The sequence below is a fragment of the Chelonoidis abingdonii genome, chromosome 5, assembly GCF_003597395.2.
Source record: "Chelonoidis abingdonii isolate Lonesome George chromosome 5, CheloAbing_2.0, whole genome shotgun sequence".
NCBI classification, from domain to species: Eukaryota; Metazoa; Chordata; order Testudines; family Testudinidae; genus Chelonoidis; species Chelonoidis abingdonii.
In genome coordinates this window covers 120,724,564-120,747,547 of record NC_133773.1, presented here as the reverse complement: position 1 = coordinate 120,747,547, position 22,984 = coordinate 120,724,564, and the positions used below count along the sequence as shown (strand labels likewise).

Below are 22,984 nucleotides of genomic sequence, written 5' to 3'. Positions count from 1 at the left end.
GCGCTTGTCTGTAACAGCTCAGAATAATAGCATGCATATCTGTTGCACAAGTATTCAGAATCAGTTTAGAAACTTTTGTGTTCTATCCAGTTTCTTAAAGGGATAAAACTCTTGTAGATTGATACAATGTGTTCAGAGAAACCTTTTCCCCTTCTGAGCTCTCAGGTAACTATCTTTCTTAAAAACAAAATAACACAAAAACACCACTAGCAAAAGATTCAAAGAATCCTGTGGCACCTTATAGACTAACAGACATTTTGGAGCATGAGCTTTTGTGGGTGAATACCCACTTCGTTGACATGCATCTGACGAAGTGGGTATTCACCCACGAAAGCTCATGCTCCAAAACATCTGTTAGTCTTTAAGGTGCCACAGGATTCTTTGCTGCTTTTACGGATCCAGACTAACAGGTATACTCCTCTGATACTTAGCAAAAGATTAACTCTCCACCAGAAACAAATGTTTCATCCTAATCACCTTCTAAGAAAATTCTCCAGTCTCCTAATTTTAGGGAGCCCAGCATCTTCACATTATATGTGTTAAATTGCACCTTTAAGGTACTGCCCACACTGATGGTTGTATAGAGGCACCTTATTCCTGTAAAAACTCCAGGAGTATAGGGGGTCATCAGCCACTGCACCACCTTTTGACAAGATGCACTACGCACACAAATCCTGAATGCAGCCTGTACCACTGCCTTTGCAGAGCAGGGAAGGGGCTCCTCTTGGCATGTTTCTCTCTCTGAAGCAAGAGTGCTGCACTCAAGATTCTTGGTCTCTTTTGGTGCAAGGGCTACAATTTTGCCTTGCCTCTGTACAGGAGTACAAGGGGGTTTGAAAGCGGAGGCTCCCACAATCCACCCCAATTTATGCAGTCATGCAGGGCTGAGCAGAATGGAGTCCCTGGTGTACTTCTCAGAGTCTTTCCCTTAAACATGTATGTCTCTCTGTCATGCACAGCTGCTAATGTCAAGCGGTAGCCTTCTGCTGTGGATCTTGCCATCTGTTCCAGAGACCTTCTCACAGTTACATTCCAAGAGCTTCTGCAAAGACCTTACTTCCTCATTCGACATTTCATTGTTGCAATTACTAGTTGTCTAAACATTCTGAAGATTTTTACCCTTCAGCCTGGAAGCTAAAGGATAAAACATTCCACCATGACATTTTTTACCATGAACCCAGCAGATCCAGCTGCAAGCTCTTATATTATGACTTAAGTATCCCTTGTTTATTCTTAGCATTCATGCATAACACTGTCAAGGCTGGTAGGCCTGAAATGTGACTCATCTTTCGTATCTCTTTACAAAGTATGTAATTCTTTATACTTCTTTCTTAACAAAAATGAATGAAGTCATGAATGAAATCCTTAGAATGAAGTATTTTAAGCCAGAGAATCTAGATAGAAAACTCTTAGTTTTAAAAGATTCAGTTGTTCTTCCTACCCCATTTCATTTTTCCCTGCCATGATCAGTAATAGTTTGGGTTTTTCTAACTTTGAATATCTTTCTCAGTGAACATAAGAATTGCCATAATATATTGGAGCGGTGGTCCATCTTCTAGTCAATATCCTGTTTCTGACAGTTGCCAGTACCAGTTGCTTCAGAGAAATATGCAAGAATCCTTGTAATGACCACTTGTGGAATAACCTGCTCATAGGGAAGTTTCTACAAAACAGTCAGCATATATACTCTTAAAGCATAAGAGCTTATATCTCATCTTAAAAAAATAGAGTGTGGGGGGGGGCCATTAGTCAAATTTTGGTTAAAAAAAATTTAAAGCACTGCATGACTTGTCATTCAAGTCACAAAGGGACTTTTGGGCACTTTTAAAAATGTAACTGTCAATTTTTTATTGTTCCTAGATCTTGGCATTAGATATTCTTATTTGTATTAGCAACAAAGCATGCTTTAAATACATCTGCTGTAGAGAATGTCTGTTTCTACAATCATTTCCCAGTTGCCTTCCCCACTCCATATTTTGTGTTCACAACTAGTATTTATAGAATCAGAGATGGCAGAGCTGAGAGAGACCATTTAGATCCTCTAAGCTGTTCCCTTGCAACATAAAGGACATTGTTCTTTATTAATTCCTCCGTTAAATGTTTTATCTGAAATTCACCTTCCTTCTTTGGTAGTCTCGTCCAGCAACTAATCCGTCTCACTGTCAGGGTAACCTTATTCTTAATCTCAAGGATGTAATGTAGAGAAACATTTGGCTTCTGGGAAAAGCTCTGTATATTCTGTTCTACTGTTGGCTTGGAGATTGCTTTGAGATGGATGAATAGAGAGGAAGATGCTATACTTGGCAGTGCAGCAGCTGGCTTTTTCCACTTTGAAAAACTGAGCATGTCACTGTCTTGATAAATCTAGCTTTTGATTCCCTGGTAATTTGTCTTTCAACTTTATGAGAGGCCAAAGTTCCTCTTTTAAAGGTCTCTTTCTTAATTTTATTGTTAGCCATGCAAGTATGAGCTATTTGCCAAAGGAGATCTTCAGCATGGTTGTATTTATTCTCATTCATGTTTGAAAGATGAATATTGTCGAAACATTCATTTCTGCTTGTTTCTCCCAGTGCTTAGGGGAAAATACCTGTTCTTAGAAAGCCGGTTTTGATGTTGACACAGACTACTAATGCCATCTCATCACCAAAATGATAAAAGTAATTTCTGTATTTAACAATAACCATATGACAATGCAACAAACATACTTTAAATGTAAATTGGCAATGTTATTCTAGAAAACTGTAATTTTAACCAACTACACAGGATTTACTTTAAAATAACATTGGAATACCCTATGCTGTGATTTTGCACTGATACACCTCTGCAGCCACTGGTGGGTGACCCCTCTTTTCCCCATAACACTACTTTGGGTGTCAGGGTGTGTAATAGGTTATAGTTATAATCGAAATGGGTAATTTCAAACCATTTGAAATCCGATGATGCTCCACCTCTTCCTTGCCTACATCTGTTATATGCAAGTGCACTATACACTGTTGTGTAAACGAAAAGATTAGAATAGTCCAAAGTCTTCAAATGCCATTAGAATGTGAGCAATGGTGAGTGCCTATATCATCCTGTTACGTGGCTTAGTTGCAGGCATCATTTTTGATCTGCCAAACTGGAAAAGTGTCTTTTTGAGCTCAAAATCTAACTACCCAGTTTGGAAAGAATCTTGTTGGTCGTGTAATACAACCAAATTCAGAATCCGTTCTGGTGAATGAATGTTACTGTAATGGAACCACATATTGTGTCTCAAATGCTCAAGCATTGCAGGTTTTTCTCATGGGGAGGAGAGATGATGTTTACTCATTTGCACCAGTATAAACCAGGATCCTCCAGTGGCATAGAGTTGGCATGCCCAACCCTCTGCTGCTGCCAGAGGAGATGGGAGTGTCAAGACCACACCTAAGCCAAACTGATTGATGGATACAGTTCAAGCTCCCAGAGGCTTTTATCAGCTGATTTATGTCAGAGTAGCTAGAGGATTGGTCTAATTTATGCTAAGTATTGGCTGTGCACACTTGTACATGACTTGCGTGTATGCTTATGTAGCAAAGATCTATACTACTATATGCAACGTCAGAGGGCAACACTTAACTTTTTCTTCACAAGGATATAGGCTATGTTAGACTGAATGTACAGTAGTCCCCATGGCAATGCATTAGTCTTCACATATAATGGGGAGACAAGTAAAAATGGAGAAGTCTGCTGCTTTTTGGTCAGAGTGGAAGGAAGGCAGAAATCTTTGAGACAGTGGCGGGGGCAGGTTGAGGCTGTGAATGTGAGGAAGCAGCTATATTGCATTACTTATGTTGAACAGATCAAAGGTGAAACTCTTCATTTGAGGAAAGGGGGGAATTCAATTTTGACCTAAACTGCTGCAGTAAGATTAACCTGTCATTAAAGAATATACTGCATCAGATATTTCATAACTCTCTCTTAGTAAAGACAGAAATGAAAGGATCAAGAGAGGAGAGTTGGATACAAAATGCATATTTAAATGTTTTTCTTAATATAGATTCACACAGTAAATAGACACAATATTCCTTCACCATCAAAAGATGCAATTTGTCTGTCTAAAACCTTCCAAGATAACAGTAGTTTCTCTTCCATTATTCCATCCTCAGATATGTTTCTTTTTTAACATGGAGATACTGTTGCTCATAGCAACATAAGACAGATGGGTGTCTAACTACAACTATTCCTCTGTTCTGTTTATCTTTATGAATTGAATTAACTGTGCAAGATTGCTTAAAAACTTCCTCTTCTGTCTGTTTGTGGCTGTAATGAAACATGCATTACAGCATGTGTTGGGGGGGGTGTGTGTGTGTGTGTGTGTATATGTATATATGTGTAGTATATGTGTATTAAAAAAAGAGGTTGCCCATACATTTCCAGTCAAACAGGTCATTTCAGTTTCTTGTAACTTTATTGAAGTTTAACTTTTTTGACTGAAATGTGATTAGTTTTGCTTTAAAGTTTCACCAAAATAGATTCAGTTTTTAAGCATGGAAAAAGACAGGGCTGGAGAGAAGCAGTTTTTCTGCTTAACACCCCTCCCGCTGGCCCCTTGCCACACACCCCAAAACTTCTATTGCTTCATGGAACTTCAGTTTTAATATGTATGGACTTGTGGAATATGATCTGTGAAGTTATACATGGAGAAAGACCAGGGCTTGAGTTTCTTCCTCAATGATTGTATGTATTGCATAGAACAGAGCATTCTGCTGCTGTTTAGCAAATAGCAGCACATGCTGAAATGTCTTTTCATTTCTCTTTTAACAGCTATGAAATTCCATTTAAAGTTTAAATTAAAAGAACATTAGGGTTGTAAAGTGAAGCGCCCAGAAGATGGCCATTGCTAAAATTAAGGCTTTCCATGCAACTTAAATTCTTCCTCCTTATGCATATGCGTTATGTTACAGGGCCTGATTCTGTTTTCCGTTGCATGGGAGTGGGTCTCATTGGGTTCAATGGGAACAGCACCTGTGTAACTGACAGCAGAATTTTGCCCTCAGTGTTTAGTTCCATGATCAGATATTATTTTCCCAGAGGACCCCTGCCGGGTTCAGTGCACTTGATGGATGGTGCTCAGTGAATGAGGCAGCTGTTCAATATTTTTTTTATTGTTCATTGTTTCCTTGCTTCAGCGAGTACACATCATACAAATTGTTCCATGAATAAGAACTTTTCTTTTTTGAGAACCCTTCCTTTTTGCACTCATCACCATAATAGCTGAGAACCTCACAAACATTAATTAATTTGTCCTCGTGCATTTAGTGAGGTGGGTAAACTGAGGCACAGAACAATAAAGTGACTTACCCAGAGTCCTTTAAGAAATCTATGGCAGAGGTGGTGGTAGAATCCAGATCTTCTGGGACCAGTCCAGTTTCTTAACGACAAGCTTGGAATCAGGTCTCCATTTGCTTTACAGGGTCCAACTTCTGCAGTGTCTGAAACAAAGTACCAGCCTGAGTCGGTGCATAGCCTTGCCTCATTCACTGAAACTGAGTAAGGCAAGAATCCCTAGGAAAACAAGTAGTCTGTGATCATGTAATAAAGAATTTATTGCAATGCAAACATACAAGGCACTAGTGTTACAATTGCAAGGACGACCTTAATTCTGGCATTTTCTGACTTTTGAGCACTTGACTGTTTAAGGTTAATGCACTCTTAATGTAGGATTGGGATAAAGAATATGTTACATATGATATGACTTAATGGATTTAATTTTGGGTTTTTTAATGATCCCATGGATTTACATTTGAAGAGAGGAAGGAAAGGAGGCAGTGAACTGAAAAAGAAAGCGTGTAGCACATTCCCAATAAATATATGGTACATTGTTAGTGTACATGTTAAGAAAACTGTTTCTATAGTAACTAGTGTAGATTGCCACTTCCCCTAATGTTTGGAATATTACCAAAGTCAATTTTGCTGATGCTGTGAGGGGCACATCAGTGTATGCTGTACTAGTTTACTGCTGGTAGTATGCTCTGTGTAGTTTTGAGATGCATGAGCAACACATTTGGGTAACCATAGGTAGGATTTAGGGAAACGTTTCTCCCTACCATGATGAAATAGTGTCTCATCCATTCAGAGTGCTGTAATATAAAACATTTCCTTTTTCATTCTATTCAAAGACTAATCTACGTTTTAATCTTATTACAAGGAGCAAGAAAAAAGGTAGGTATGTTTCCGAATTTTGGATTAAATGTACACATTTTGGTTTAACAGTGTTTTTGTCTGGGGCTAGAGTCGTCATGTCTGAAATTCACTCTTAGAGGGGGAGCAGGAGGCTGATGTATCACTTAAGCCTCAAAATAAGGCTTAGTTGGGATTTAAATGGTACATTGGCTTCCTCCTGGCCCTCTGCATCACAGGTGAATATCTTTCCCAGAATATAGTGATGAAAGATTCTTTTTTTTGTCCAGAGAAATTATGCATCCTCAAATGGAGAGCATTTTCTCTCTTTGTTTTATACCTACCTCGTGGAGGGCATAATAGGACAAGCCCCAGAAACCTCTCAGACTCCATCAGTAGGTGGCAAATTATATGAATTTATTTATATTCCCATCTCCAATACAGTCTTGTGCAGCAAAATATTTGCAAGGTTTCTGGCTCTTTCCTACTGGACCAAGCATGAACAGGCATCTCCCTTCCTTGAGAACTCAGTGCATACTAGGGTAAGCTAGCCCAGGTCCTCCTCCCACACTGTCTTCCTGAATCTTCTTTTATACTTCTCATCTGATGGCTAATTGGTTCACTAGCCTGGTCAGCTAATTAGTTGCATATCCCCAATCAGCCGCCTCCAGGGGAGCTGATAGGTGCCTAAGTGATCAAAGTCCTGGCTCATTTTTTAGCTTCCAGCACTTCGTTACATAGGGCCTACTCCAACCTCTATTGAAGTAACCATTTATTTGAATGGGCATTGGATTGGGACCTTAGCAACTGGAAGACTGATGTTTTCTGCAGGAAAAAGAATGTTTATTTCAGGTAGCTGCAGCTTGATTTTAAAGTCACAATTAGGTGGCCACTGTAGTTTTGAGAGCAGAACTTCCTTTTGTGGGTATGTTTTGCTGCCAGTTGTAAATACTTGGAGATGTTACAGAAGTTTCTCTCTTGCTCTATTTTTTCGCAGATGGATGAGATAAAAGGCAAAGACAGAGTGATTTTGGCTTTGGAAAAAGATCTTGGTGTCCAGGCAGGCCATGCACAAAAGCTGCTGCTTCAGAAAGAAGCTTTGGATGAACAGCTTGTCCAAGTAAAGGAGGCAGAACGGTACCATAGTAGCCCCAAGAAGGAACTTCCTCCTGGAGTAGGGGATATCACTGAAATGATGGGAAGCCCGGTAAGAGATCCAAATGGTCTTCATAGGTCAGTTACTGCATCTGCTTTCATAGCGTTTCCGGATACTCTGAAAACATGGAATTGTGAGTTATGTTTAATTCTTGCCAAAGGAGCATTGCACTGGTAACAGCACTGTACGCTTCACTTTTGCGTAAAAATAACTCCACTTTTTTGAGTATCAAAAACTCCATGTCTCTTGAATTTTGAAGAATGTTTAAAACATTTGAATTTAGACCATTTAAACTGGTAAATGGGGCCACAATGTGAGGTTATTACTTGTAATTGCTGACTGATTAAGTGTGTTTCTCCAATTGCAATGATGAACCATTTGTTTCCTTCAAACATTTATTTATTTTATGAATATGAACTATTCTATACAATAACAGTAAACATTAAAAGGAAATTTATACTTATTCTTTTCCAAATCTATAAGGTGCTATCTTATAAATATGTTCTGTGCCGTACTATTAATTCTGGCATGAAACTCAGATAGTTAGTACAAAGCAGTAGTTCTTACACACATAATTTAAGATTTGATTTTAATTTTTTATGTCATGTAGCTTAGAGTTAACCTTTTGGCTGCTTGTCCTTTTTCAGCTTGTACAACCATGTGACTCTTATAAGAAATATTTGCAACAGTTCATGTCAATTAAAAATATTTTCCAGTCAATGATACAAATGCCTATTGATATTCTCTACAGTATTCATGCTGTACTGCATACACTGAATACAAACTCTGCCTGTTATAATGTAAGAACATGTTTCTGTGTAGTTAATGAATATTTGAAAGGAAAAAAGTCCCTTTTTGGTTTGTATGTTTTTAAAGGAACAGCATATGGATGAACGAGACATACGGAGATTTCAACTAAAAATCGCTGAACTGAATGCTGTAATACGGAAGCTGGAAGACAGAAATACCCTTTTAGCAGATGAAAGAAATGAACTGGTAAAATAATTAGTAATAACACAGATGGTGACTTGCAGGACAGTATCTTAATTGTACTCAGAATTTGTGTTTTCAGGCAGAGTTTAACTTATTTGTTTCTGTTGCTAACACATCGAAATATCGTGGAACGTAAAGGTTTTTTTAAATGTTCCTATTTGGCCAGGACTTTGAAACTGCTGGTGTAGAGAGAGAACAGTATTATGCTATTTTCTGAGTGCTTTTCCTTTTCACTGAATAGTTCGTTTGGACACAAGGATGGAGCATTTGCAGGGTTCCAAGTTAAATCTGTTGCCCTCCAGGCTGTCATTGCATGTAAAAGTCACTTTTATTTTTCAAAGATGAGGAAATTTAACATAAGAAACTCAACTTTGGAAAAGGTTTGGAAATGATTACTCCTCCTTTTCATCTTCTCCAGAACTGTCTACAAATAGTTCACACAAAGTAGGCATCAAATTATGAGTAGTAGCTTGCATGCAGCATTTGGGAATATACTGCACCATGACATGTATGTAATCTATGTAACTAATTTACTGTATTACTCTTTGAAGTAATGAAACTTGACAATGCCACCATTGTTTTGTGAACTTCTTACACTGGCTAAGTGCTACAAAGCTTGTTTTTCTAATGGAAAAATCTACCATTGCCTAATCTCCAGGGAAACTCTTAAAATAAGAGGAGGTATTATGGGTGAGAGATAGAAACTTAGAAATGGAAGGAAATGAGCATTTAAGAAATGTATTTTCCTGGATAATTAGAGTGCTATTTTCAAAAGCATTCAGTGTTGGTCTAACTCTGCTCTCGTTAAAGTTAATGGTAAAACTCTCATTGACTGCAATGGAAGCAGAATTATAACAACACAGAGAACTTTTGAAAATCCCACCTGTATATCTTGGCAGTAGCAAATTCATTCACTCTGTCTTGGTTTAGAATGTTCCATAACATGAGCTATGCAGGGGTGCAGGAACCAGGGTTCGGAGGGTGCTGCAGCATCCCGTAGCTAGAAGTGGTTTCCATTACATACAGGGTTTACAGTTTAGTTCAATGGCTCTCAGCACCCCTGTCATAAACAGATGGTTAAGGGTTAACTAGCTCAGTAAACCTGGAACATCTGACCAGAGGACCAATCAGGAGACAAGATACTTTCAAATCTCGGTGGAGGGAATCCTTTGTTTTGGGCTGTTTTCAGGAGGGTGTTGTTCTCTCTTGGGATTAAGAGAAGCCAGACGCGTAACCGAGTCCTCCCATCTTCTGAAACAGCCTATTCTGTTCAATTTAGTAAGTACCAGTTAGAAAGGCGGTTTAGTCTTTTGGATTGTTTTCTTTATTTGCAAATGTGTATTTTGCTGGAAGGATTTTAACTCTGTTTCTTGTATTTATATACTTAGGCTGGGAAGGAAGATCCCCCTGGTCTAAGTGAAGCTAACAGACCCTGTAACATGTTCCATCTTGATTTTACAGAGATAGTTTTTACTTTTTTCTTTCTTTAATTAAAAACTTTTTCTTTTAATAAGCTGATTGATTTTTTGGTTATCTTGTGTAAGACCCAAAGGGAGGAGGTCTGTACTCACCAGGGAATTGGTGGGAGAAAGGAGAGGAGGAGGAGGAAAGGTGAATTTCCTCTTTGTTTTAGATTCACGAAGCGTGAATCTGTATTGCCTCTGGGTGAGGGGAAAAGAGGAGGGGGGAAGGTGAAATTCCTCTCTGTTTTAGATTCAAGGAGTTGAATCACAAGGATCTCCCAGTGTAACCCAGGGAGGGGAGTATCTGGGAGGAAGAAAGGAGGGAGGGAATGGTTTATTTCCCTTTGTTGTGAGACCCAAGGGGTTTTGGGTCTTGGAGTCCCCAGGGAGGCTTTGGGGAGTCAGAAGTGCCCCAAAACACTATACTTTTGGGTGGTGGCAGCTCTATCATTTCTAAGCTAGTAATTAAGCTTAGGGGGGTTCATGCTGGTACCCCATCTTTTGGACGCTAAGGTTCAGAGTGGAGGTTTTTACCATGACAACCCTGCTTGTACAAATTGTTCCAATGCAACTGGAGCTGTGTGTTTGTTTCTAAATTGACACCAGGTTTTCTGGCATGGTAAATGTAACATGCTCTTCATGTGATTTGTACAGTATTTGACTGGTGTGGATACTGTACATGGTTTTCAAATCACCTTACTGGTTTATTGGTTTTAGGCTATTGTTTTGGTGTTGAAAGACTTTGCTTTGTGATGAATGGACTTAATTGAGCTATGATACCTTGACTTAATTTACATGAAGACTTCAGAAGAGTTCATTTGTGAAACAATATGAAGGTTTTGTCTTCCTTTATTTATTCTTGAGTAACAAAATACCTGTCCTCAAAGACTAACTTACCTACCATAACTAAAATGTTATCTAATAAAATCCAGTACTCTTTTCTTTCCCCCTAGTAACTGGTCATTCTGTCTGAAAACAACTGTGCCAGTTTTGTCTTGGATGTGTCATAGTAGATATATCTTTGAAGTGCCAGAGGTAGGGAAAATCTGTAGCTCCTCTGATGGAGTGAGCCACTGAATCCTCGTGTGTGTTGGCACTGCATTCAGACGTTCCTGGAATTGGTACGGGGGACCTCCACACCAGGACCCTCTCCAGCCCCGCTGCATTTGATGCTGCAGAGGTTCCCACGGTGGCTTTTGCCACTCTCAGTGCACTTGGGTGTGTTGGTACTGCTGTTTGCACTGAGACTCCAACTGCCTGTTGGACCAGCATGCTCAGTACCAACGATACCTCCTTCATCAGAGGACACCAATTCCTGCCTTATTCTGAATGTCAGATAAATTGGACTGCCTGTTAGCTCCCTCAGACATCACTCCACCTTGGCCCTAAGATCCCAGAGTTCTTATGAATCCAAGTCAGGGTCATCATCTTCCCACTTTGCATCCCCTGACAAGCTCCGAGGGCCAGTGGATCAATATGGACCAGAGTTGGCACGTGCTCCGTGGCTGGGGCAGAGGTCCCTGTCCTGCCTCTTATTGGCCGCCAATGTTCTGCCCATATTAGTGGCTTCCTTGGACTCAGTGGGATACTACTTGCTTGCGGAGATCCTGCTCCTTGTCCCGATCTAAGCCAAAGTCACCCGCCAGGTTGACGGGAGTGACTGGGCATCAGCTGAAAGCCCAAGCATTGGTTGTCTTCCTCCCTGCAGAGCCACCAGAGTCCTCCCTCCTGGGTACTTATTCCTGGGAGCAAGAGCCAGTTGTGGCCCAGCTGAGACCCTCATCCTTGTTGGAGGATGATCCCAGGCTGCCTGGTTCGTCCTCATCTTCTGTTCTAGAAGACTTTAAATCGTACCAGGATCGTACTGAAACTGCTAGACATTTTGCAGCCTGCTGTCCGTGGGAGAGTGGCCCTCCTAATTAAAGATGGACTCCTTGAGCTGGCGTGAGTCCACTGCCTCAGTAGCACCTGTGGGTAAGTACATGGAAAAGCACTACTTTGTTCCTATGCAGGAATTTGAAAGGTTCTATTTCCATTCAGTACCAAATTCCCTGGTTGTAATGGTAGTAAATGTCAGGGCCAATCAGGATAGATTCAAATCTACCCCCAAGGACAGAAACTCCAATCAGTTGGACCTTCTGGGCAGAAAGATCTATGCCTCCTTGTCCCTTCAGATGAGGATTGTGAATCAACAAGCTTTGCTGTCCAAGTATAATTTCCTCAATTGGTCAGCCACATCTAAATTTGAGGACCAGTTGCCTGCCCTGACGTCTAGCATGTGGATACTGCTTTGCAGCAAAATGACCCTGAAGTCCACCCTTGACTTTGCAGACACCTTGGCCAGGGGGATGGCCTCAGTGGTAACCGTGGGATCCCTTTGGATGTCCCGCAAACCACTGAAGACTTGCCCTTTGATCACCAGGTCTTGTTCTGGGCAAGACTGATGATACTTTGCATTTCTTTAAGAATTTCAGGGCTACCTTGAGGCCTTGGGAGTGTGTGTGCCTTCTGTGCAAAGATACCATTATGGAGTAGAGCAGCAATACTGCCTGCAGCATTCCTTTTGCTCAACCTTTCCCCCTGAAACAGGGGGAGTACCCTACAAAGAAGGATAAAGAGAAAGCAGTTGAGCTCAGGCCTGCTAAGCACCCATTTTGACTCCTTAGTCCAGAGCACTGGTCCAGTTGTTACTCCGCCCTCTTTATCTCCCCTATCGCTTTGGGAACAGGCTGGCCTGTTTTTATAATGCTTGGGATTTGATTACTTTCAACAGCTGGATCCTAGCAATCCAGTCCAGTTCTTCTCCACACCGCTTCCCACCCACACACCCACCCACGCTGTCTCTCTTCAGGGACCTCTCTCACAAGACACTCCTCGTTGAATAGGTCAACTCTGTGCTAACATTGGAAGTGATGGAGGAACTCCTGCAGGAGCACTGGGGCCCCAGCTTCTCCTCCCAGTACTTCCTGATACTGAAATCGAAGGGCAGGATGAGACCCATTCTTGACCTTCATAGCTTCAACAAATTCATCAAGTACCTGAGATTCTGCATGGTTACTCTTCTGGCTATCCTCCCAGCACTGTCTCAGAATGACTGGTTCACTGCTCTGGTCCTTCAGGTCCCTACTTTCATGTGGCAGTTCTGCTGAGTCACAGGAAGTTTCTTCGTTTTGTGGTAGAATGCTGCTTTCAGTCCATGGTTCTCCCATTTGATCTCTTTTCTGCACCCCTCCCCCCGAGTCTTCACCAAATGCGTGGCATTAGTCGTGGCATATCTCAGGAGCAAAGGAATCTACTCATACCTCAATGACTGGTTACTGAAGGGTGTCTCCAGAGAGAAGCGGACCCAAGCCTTGGAAGGGCAGTCCTGCAATCCCTGTTCCAGTAGACTCCAAGCCCCACCTCTGGATTAGGGTACTGCTTGTGAATCACCTAAGTGGAATACATCTCTGTATCTACTCGAAGAATAAATGGTTACTTACTGTAACTGTGTGGTTCTTTAAGATGTGATGCAGACGTGTATTCCATGACCCACTGACTGTCCCCTCTGCATCGGAGTCTCCTCTCATGGACGTCTGTGCAAAAGAACTGAGGGGGGTTGGGGCAGTGCCTCATATAGCCATGAGGCGCGAGCACTGCCCCTCTACAGGTACTGCTAGGCAAAAGTCTCTTCCTCTGGTGCACTGGATACGTGCACACCTACTTCTCGAAGAACCACAATTACGGTAAATAGCCATTTCTTATCAGACATATTCTAAAAGAATATATATTGGAACAGAGCACTGATGCTTTCCTTGTCTTCCACTTCTTCAATAAGGATAATCAATAGGCTGCTTAAAGAAACTAGACACTTTTAGTGTTGGTGCAAATCAGGACTAATGCTATTAATGGCACTACCCTAGTATAAAAACTGGAGTAAGTGAGAGAAATATCATGCCCTTCTCCTATAGCTTTTCTCTTCAAATAATTTCCTATATTCTTTCATAGGTGCTGGAACTAGGAGTACTGGGGGTGCTGCCGTACCCCCTGGCTTGAAGTGTTTTCCATCATATTCAGGGTTCACAGTTTGGTTCAATGGCTTTCAGCACCCCCACTATACAAATTGTTCTAGCACCCTTGTAGTATTTTTAGGATCATATTGCATGATCCTTAATGGTTCATGTGTGTTAGCATAAGGGCAGGTGTAGCTGATCTGGGTAAGGTGGTGTTTTGCTGTAAGTAATTTTCCTAATATTACTCATCAATACTGAATATCCTTTGTGCTCTTGTCTATCTTATTGTTTTGCTCTAGCTCATCTTTACTGTTTATCTTTCAGTAATACTTTGCTTCTTTTATCTGGTGCGCTGTTGGGAGGAAAAGGTTATTTCGTAACTGGCTCGCTTCCCTGAACGTGCTATTTTACCTTCCTTCACACCCTTAAGAAATGCTAAAATACCACAGACTGAAATCTGTGGGGCCTATTCCATTAAAGTAGGACGTGGGGCATGTATGACTCAATCAAACACTCTTCCGGATGCCTGGAGTGAAGGCATCACCAATATGTTTTTTAAAAAGTAAAGCAACCTTACCATATGAGGAGTCACTTTGTAAACTGCTATACTTGAATTCTTACGGCAAAAATGTATATCCTTCCCAAGATGAAACAAAGAAACAAATCTTTAAAAAAAAATGTTATCTTCCTGAAGTTTCAGTTAAAGCCCAGTGCATATTAAAGTCTTTTTGATGATAAAAATAGGGAAACAGAACAGTTCGAGGACTATGGAGATAAAACTAGTCAAATACTGAGTACCACAAATGGGGAAAGGGCAGTAATTTACCTGAGATGATTGTCTGACATCATAAAAACAGGGGAACAAAATTGAGCAACTGAAAATGTCAGCAGAACCCTGAGATTGAATCTGTGCCCTCTGGCTGACTCCCTGATTGTACTAATTACACATTAGGTATAATTTCCTTAAAATAAGGGCGTGTGGTATTTCTAATAAAGGATATTTAAATGGGTGAAAGGTAACTATTATATTCCCTTTTCTAGGAAAAGGGCTAATAACTCACTGGAAGCACACGCATAATAAGATTTACAGTTTATCAAGAGAGAAACCCTATAAATCTGTGTGCTTCCCAAGAACAAAATATGATGTATAATGGCAAAGACTAGCCATAGCAGTGAGGGCATTTTCAGTTCTGTTAATAGTGAGTGCTGCATCCTTGCCACTGATTTTTTTTTTTTTTAACGCAAACCTGCATTGACTTCCATGTTAGTTTCACTTTGGTAACAAGCAAAGGCTATAAGTTTTTAGATGCATACAGTTTAGTTCAGCAGTTGTGTGTAAGCAGAAAAATTGATTGAATGAATGAATGGAGACTGAAAATCCAAGTGCTGCTCCTCCTTTCAGGTCATTGTAGTCCAGATTATGATTAACTGACATTTTGGGGTTCCTTTGCAGCTGAAACGTTCTCGGGAGACAGAAGGTCAGCTGAAGCCCCTTGTAGAGAAAAACAAGAGGATGACCAAAAAGAATGAGGACATGTTGCAGTGTATCCAGAGGATGGAAGAAAAAATTAAAAATCTCACAAGGGAAAATGCAGAAATGGTAAGCAACTATCTCATACGTATCAGAGGTTACTTTGTAAGAGCAGCTGCTCTTAGTAGCTTAGAGTTGAAAACAAATGTGTGGCTCTTACTCAGATAAAAACTGGTATGTCAAAAGCTAAGCCATGTGAAGGTGTCAATGTCAAATACAATATGCTAGTGGTGGGTAGTATTCTAAAATCAGAGTGTTTATTTTTATTTGCTTTGTCATCTATTAAACAAAATTGATTAAAGCCACAATGGTCCTTATTCTTCATGTGTAAAGGATATAAAAGGGTATAAAATAGAGGGCTAAAATTAACCTTGGCATATCATGGGATTTTGCGTGGATGTATATGTCAGAGCTGAATTTGACTTGTATAAACTAGAGATGGTGAAGACCCTCTTCAGGATTGTTCTCTAGAGTATATTCACTAGTGCTTTCTCCATCTTAGTTGTAGATGTCCAAGTGAGATTCAGAATATACTCTGTATGTGTTTAAAGTGTAAATATTTGCTTGGTGGGAAAAGGACCTTACGTTGTGCTGGAGCAGATTTCTGAAGCATCACGTTAGTGTATCAGAGGTGAGGGTTTTACCTAATGCTGCAGGATGACATTTAAGAGTTGGTTGTGTTAATAATAAACTTGATTTTTTCAGAAAGAAAAGTTATCCACACAGCCGACCTTGAAGAGACACACTTCCTTGAACGATCTCAGTAGCACACGAGAGGAACAAGAAATGGAATTCCTGAGACTGCAAGTCATAGAGCAGCAGCATGTTATTGATGATCTCACAGTGGTAATGTTAAACATGTTCAGTACACACATGCATAAACCTACATTCAAACCTATCATTTGAGAGCAATATTCAAGTTAATTTGAATCGAGTACAGTTAAAACTGGCATTGTGATGACATGAAAAATAATTCTTCACCACTTTGGTTATTCCCTTTGTAGTAAATTTATGAGTTTCCATAGAGCATCTATGGTCTTATTTCAGCCATACCAAGTGGTGATCTCATAACTCACGCTTGCCAGGTGAGTACCTGAAAAGTTGATTTCTAAGGTACTGCAGAAAATGATGTTGAAGATTCAGCAAGTGGCGCTCTTGATTGCATCGCTAGTAGTATTGGAGAAGTAAGACATGAAACTGAGATCTTGACCACTCATGGTCAAAGTGCTTACAATACTGTTTGCAGGACAGGGAGCTATAACATAGAATCAGAGACTTTAAGGTCAGAAGGGACCATTATGATCATCTAGTCTAACCACCTGCACAATGCAGGCCACAGAATCTCACCCACCCACTCCTGTATCAAACCGTGTCTGAGCCATTGAAGTCCTCAAATCATGGTTTAAAGACTTCAAGGTGCAGAGAACCTTCCAGCAAGTGATCCGTGCCCATGCTGCAGAGGAAGGTGAAAAACCCCCAGGGCTTCTGCCAATCTGTGTCTTGGCCAGATTCTGATGTGAGCGACTGCACCTAAAACTCCCCCAGATGTATTTTTCACTTCCGACTCTAAACTGTTGTGTTGCTGTGCAACATGAAATACCTGCTGCATTTCACACCAGAAGCTGTTGCATTTAGGTGAAGATGAAGGGATTCCCATAAAAGTTTCTAAAATACTTTGAAGAACCATCTGAATTAAAGGTGCTTTTTAAGTTACCATTATTATTCTGAATTGCTGTGTACATTCCCAAATTTTCTCCTCTGAAGCAGTGTGCTGGCAGAGATGGATTACTTCACCATTTCAAAACAAGCATTGTATCATTGGTAATTTACTATTCTTCCACTTTCTGGATTGAATTACTAAGAAGAAGCCCTCACTTAAGTATTCCAGCAGGATGTAGTTCAATATCGGCCGGAGAGACAGCTGCTCTATCAGCAATTAGAGTTAGAAACCTGAAATCACTTTAATCCTTTTAAAACTAGAAGAATCACAGGGAAGGACACAGAAATTGGTAGATGAGAGTAAAGCTGGAAAGGATAATAGAATTAGGGTAAGGGGGCGGGGGCAAAGTAAAAGAGGATTTAAAAAAAAAAAGTTAGGAGGGAGGACCTATCTATTACCTTTTCCTTCCTCCCTCCCTCTTCTCGTCTCTTTCTGCCTCTGTTACCTTCTCCTGCTGCCCCCTCTGAAGGTCAAGTCAGTATTCTTTGGCTGAATGATCACAAGACCTAAAAGTCCTAGGTATACTTGTGACCTTCTTATGTTACAACGTAGATTTGTTACAATCTTCTTTGAAGCTGATGCTAAAAGAAAGGCAAAAGGGAACTGGGATCAGAAGCCAACAAACTTGTGCTTGAGCTTCCTAATTTGTATTCAGAACTGAGTCTTGTAAGTGTGACTAGTCAGTGCTTTACCTTCTTAGCACTTCTGCCTTTAAGAGGCTGAGTAACCTACATTGTGTGTTCCTTTTTTATTTAAAAAAAATCAGCAAACAAAGAATATCTTCATATGTGGTTCTGTGTCAGAATGTATGTGACAGGCTGATTGAGGTTTAATAAAGCTGAGCTAGCCTTTGCTATTGATCTTCAGCCTGAGAAGGGCAGTGCACATTCTTGCCTCTCAATGGGTGTTGCTATATTTCCATAATCTTCAGAGAAAAAACAACTGTCAGAAACCTGTGCCCAGTATTTTACAAACCTTTGCCTGACAATTTCAAGATAAACCTGTGGAATATGTTGCTGAATGTTCCTGGGCTTCAAAGGAAAACCATTCAAGAGAATTTTCCTGTTTAAATATTACAAGAAGCCTTTATGTTCTTTGTAACTTTGCCTCATGCTTTAAGAAAACATTTAATGATCTTTCCTTTTGTCACGTGTAATCTAAATACATGTTAAAGAAGTAAAATCTTCTCTTTTATTCCAGGAACGAGAACAGTTGTTACGCCCAAAAAAACCGAAAAGGAAAAGTCTGAAACCTCCTCAGGTGAGAGTCTGTGTACCAACTCTTCTGTACCTTGTGAATCTCATACAGACTTTTTGGGCGAAATATGGGCTCCATTAAAGTCAATGGCAAAACTCTCATTGACATGAATGAGGCCAGGATTTTACCTATTATTTCTAACTAGTAATAATTAACAGTCCGTAAGTGAATGTTCCTAGCCAAAGCTTTTCTGTGACACACACAAACACACACAGACGATACTCCTTAAAAGAAAATCTAAATAGTTTGTAGTCACAATGACCTGAATTTTTCAAACATGACTTGAGGCAACTTTAAAAGGGATCTGATTTTTCTCAGGGATGGTGCTTAGCACTTCCTTAGGTCTTTTTAAGGTGTCACAAGTTGGATGCCCCAAATTACTAGTCACATTTGAAAATTTAGGCCTGTATGTTTTTAGAATTGTAACTTGAACAATATTTGATATATAGGTAGTAAAATGGAGCATAACTAATTTGAACTAAAATGCAATATGGAATGCAAAAATGAAACAAAACAGGTGGTATTCATTTATTTAGACAATAGTAGATTTTGTTTTAGTGTATACTTTCAAAGTCAATGGTAGTTTTATTGTAGTAATATATTTTTAAGTAATGAAATATACTATAAAATCCTTCCTGAAAAGCTAGTTGCTAACAAGTGTGGGTGTGGGTGTGTACATATTGCATATTTGTGGGTTAGTGGAAGTGGGAATTAGTGTGGTTCTGCTGTGCATTGAAATAACACTTGCTTTGTAGTTAAGGCTGTGATTTAGTCATGGAAGTCACAGAATCATGACTTCCAAAGACCCGCGGAGACAGGGTGCTGAGTGGTACCCCCACCACCTCAGGCAGTGGCAGCCCCTCATAGCTCCTGGCAGCTGCCGGTGGCAAGGGGGACCCTGGAGCTCTGAGCCCCATGGGTGGTGGGGGCCCCTGGAGCTCCCAGCCCATTAGTAGATGCCCAGGCTCCCCATTTTGTCATGGGTATTTGTAGTAAAAGGTCACAAGCTTGTGTGAATTTTTCATTATTGCCCGTGACCTGTCTGGTTTTTACTAAAAAAAAATCCATGACAAAATCTTAGTCTTATTTAGTGTATTCTTGATGGCATCCTCAATATGTCCTCATGGTGGCGCTTTTTATTACCTTCTGTTTTATAGTGTATAGGTTCTGAAAGAACGACTTCAGATATATTTTTGGTTCTGTATCTCACTAGAAATATTTTTAAACAGTGTTCATAATATTGCATTTGTATTATACAGAGAGAATAGTTTCAAAGAAATCCATAACCCTGGCAAAAGTCTGATATAGGGTGAGGTTATAGCAGATCTGTATCATTCAAGCTCAAAATGACATACTTGGATGTTCATCTGTGGCAGAGATAAAAGTGGGGCCCTTTAAAAATAAAATTAATATTTTTGTATCTGATCATATGTTCGATATTAAAATACTATAATATTGTACAATGAAGAGCTCTAACAGTTTGAAACACTAGTCTTTGGGATTATAAAATACTTGTTTTTATTAAGTAGTTTACTGCTTTCATTTTCTTTGAATGAGATGGTGATAGCCATATTATGTGACACTAGGAATATCAGTAATGAAGGAAAGAGATGGGCTGCCAGCTTGTACAATACTTTAATTATTGGAAAAATCCTGTGTTAATATAATCATGTATTGCCAAAACATAGTAAAATCACCTTGACTCACTTTTCGTATACATGGCACCCTTTCCCTGCCCTCTCTCTGGTTGTGAGCGCCTTCTCTAATGCCTGTTACTGTATCTGGAACGTGCATAGCATATTGTGGGTGCTGCCATCTGTTTACTCTGGCTAGTCAAAATCAGATTTGGAACAATTTGACTCAGAAAGCAGATGAGGTTTGGTGTGGCTTAGCCCTCATTATTCTAACAAAAACTCGGTGGTTCTACTTTTGTTCTGACCATGTCATAGCACAGTTGTTGACTGACTTTTGCAGAGATTACAGTGAGATGTTTTTATTTTATTTTGGATGGTTTCACTTGAATATTGAGTGATTACGAATCAATTTTATGTAGTTTTATGTCCTCTGGTGTCTGTGCCTTATGGTGGTGGGACAGCTTGTGTGCTCTAACGATCCCCAGAATCTGTGTCTGTGGGGGCTTTTTGCTCCTGGTAGGTTCAACCAGGCTGGATTGGTCTGTGGGGGAGGGGTCAGACAAAACAGACACCCTGGTCCTCCGGGTTGGGGGTTAGGGACAGGGCTAACAACCGTGTCCCGTAAAAAAAACAAAATATGTTACGGTAACAGTGATGGAGAAATTGACCATTACTGTGTGTGATGACCTTCAGGAATCAATAACCCGTATGAAGCCACTGGCATGAACACTGCAGTGCTCAATACCAAGATAAAAAACAAACTTGGTTTTTGGAACATACAGACAATGTATGAAACAGGGAAGCTAGCTTAGGTCACAGCAGAGATGAGACACTATAGCTTACACATCCTGGGTGTCAGCGAGAGCAGCTGGACAGGGCAGAAAGATTAACAACAGCCTTGGGAAAAACTTTGCTGTATCCTGTATGGGATGATGGACAACACCATGCCATCCTTTTGAAGAAGGGAGTGAAGCATTCCCTGCTTGAATGGAAGACCATCATCAGGAGACTTATGAGAGCCAGGCTGAAAGGGAAACACAATATCACCCTGATTCAGTGCTATGCTCTGACAAATGGCACTGATGAAGAAGTAAAGGACAAATTTCACCTTACATTACAGGCAGAGTAAGAGAGCGTACCATGTCACAACCAAACTATCGTCATGGGAGACCTGAATGCCAAGGTCAGTAAGGACCACACAGACAACAGAGCAATGAGAAGAAGTGGGTGTGGATTTCTGCAATATGAATGACCTAGTCATCGGTGGAATCCTATTTCAGCATCGTGAAATTCATAAGCTGACATGGTGTTCTCCAAATGGCAGAGATAAGAACCAATGTGACCATATGATGATCAACAGCAAATGGCAGTGCTCACTGACAGATGTTGGCAGTGACCACCACCTGGTGACAGCCTCCATCAAGCTCAAACTGAGAAGTGTGAGTCCACCAAACAAGGGACATAGACATTATGACAGTGACAAGCTAAAGTCCCCTGAAATACAGAAAGCCTTAGTTCTGCAGTTAAAGAACAGGTTTCAGGCACTTGCAGACCTTGAGGAGGAGGAGGGGAATGCAGGTGAGGAGATCAACAAGAAGTGGGACAAAGTAACAGCAATTTACAAACCAAGCAGCAAATCCTGTCTAGGCTACGGTCAGAAGTGGATTACACCCAGCACGTGGGACACCATAGAAACCAGACGAGCCCCTAAGAAAAAAGTTTGATACAAAATCCCAGAAGCTAAAGGACAAATCCCACGAGCAGTATAGCAAGGCACACCAGGAGGTCGCTCATGGTGAACAAGAAAACATCTACAAAATGACACAGCTTATCAGTGGTAAACGGCAGACACCAACAAACACTCTCATCAGGGACAAACAAGGCCACCTACTAACAACAGAAAAAGAAAAAGAAATGCGCAGGACAGAGCATTTCAAAGAATTGCTGAACAGGGAGTCACCTAAAGAGGAGGCAAACATCCAGGAGTCAGAAGAAGATCTTGATATCAACACAGACACCCCAACTAAGGAAGAGATCACTGAAGCCATCAAATCCTTAAAAAATGGGTACGCTCCTGGCAAGGATAATTTGAATGCAGAATAGTTCAAGGTAAATCCTGAGTTAGCAATATCTATCCTGACACCTCTATTTCCATCAGTCTGGGAAAGGGAAAAAGTGTCAGATGAGTGGACCAATAGGGTTATAGTGAAGATACCAAAGAAAGGACATCTCAGAGATTGTAATAACTGGCGTGGTATCACAATTTTATCTGTGCCAAGCAAAGTATTTTGTAAGCTCATACTCCAGCGTATATCAGAGGCAGTTGATAGCATTCTCAGAAAAGAGCAAGTCAGTTTTCGGAAAGAGCGTGGATGCACAGACAAGATCTTCACTCTACGAAACATAATAGAACGATGCTTAGAATGGCAACGGCAACTCTACATAAACTTCATAGACTTTTGAGAAGGCTTTTGATAGCATTCACAGGACCAGCCTATGGCATTTTCTACAGGCATATGGAATCCCTTTCTGTATAATCAACATCACAAAAATCTTCTATTTCAACTTTACACGCAGCGTTGATCACAGTGAGGTCAGTTTTGAAGTCAAAACTGGAGTACATCAGGGGTGTGTCATGTCTGCAATCCTCTTCATCATTGCCATCGACTGTGTAATGCAGCATACAACAGAAGACATGACGAGGCATTAAATGGACACCTTTCTCCTCCTTTGAAGATGAGACTTTGCAGATGATCTTGCTGTCCTATCACATACCCAACACTATGCACAATAAAAAACATCTTGACTCAATGCATTCAGCCAGCAAATTTTATTGAAAATCAACCACAATTAGACTTATATCATGACCTTTAATATTGCCTCACCATCACCAGTACAGATAGAGGATTATGTTCTCACCAATGAGAAAACATTCACATACTTGGGCACCACCATCAGCCAGGACATCCGGAACAAAATCAATAAAGCCAGGACTCCACTGGCCATTACATACAGTCCACAGCTAAAACCCCTCCAACGCATCATCAGGGATCTACAACCCATCCTGGACAACGATCCCACACTTTCACAGGCCTTG

At 40.5% G+C, this 22,984-nt stretch overlaps 1 protein-coding gene across 3 annotated transcripts in view; it reads left to right on the top strand.

Moving 5' to 3' along the window:
• JAKMIP1 (janus kinase and microtubule interacting protein 1) overlaps positions 1-22,984 on the top strand; it is a 276,518-nt gene that overhangs the window by 171,224 nt on the left and 82,310 nt on the right. For all 3 annotated transcript variants that reach the window (XM_032791976.2, XM_032791975.2, XM_075066604.1), the window contains 5 exons: positions 7,139-7,348; positions 8,174-8,293; positions 15,199-15,345; positions 15,982-16,122; positions 18,197-18,256. In XM_032791976.2, coding sequence (XP_032647867.1) covers positions 7,139-7,348; positions 8,174-8,293; positions 15,199-15,345; positions 15,982-16,122; positions 18,197-18,256 — 678 coding nt within the window. The remainder of the gene's footprint in view (positions 1-7,138; positions 7,349-8,173; positions 8,294-15,198; positions 15,346-15,981; positions 16,123-18,196; positions 18,257-22,984) is intronic.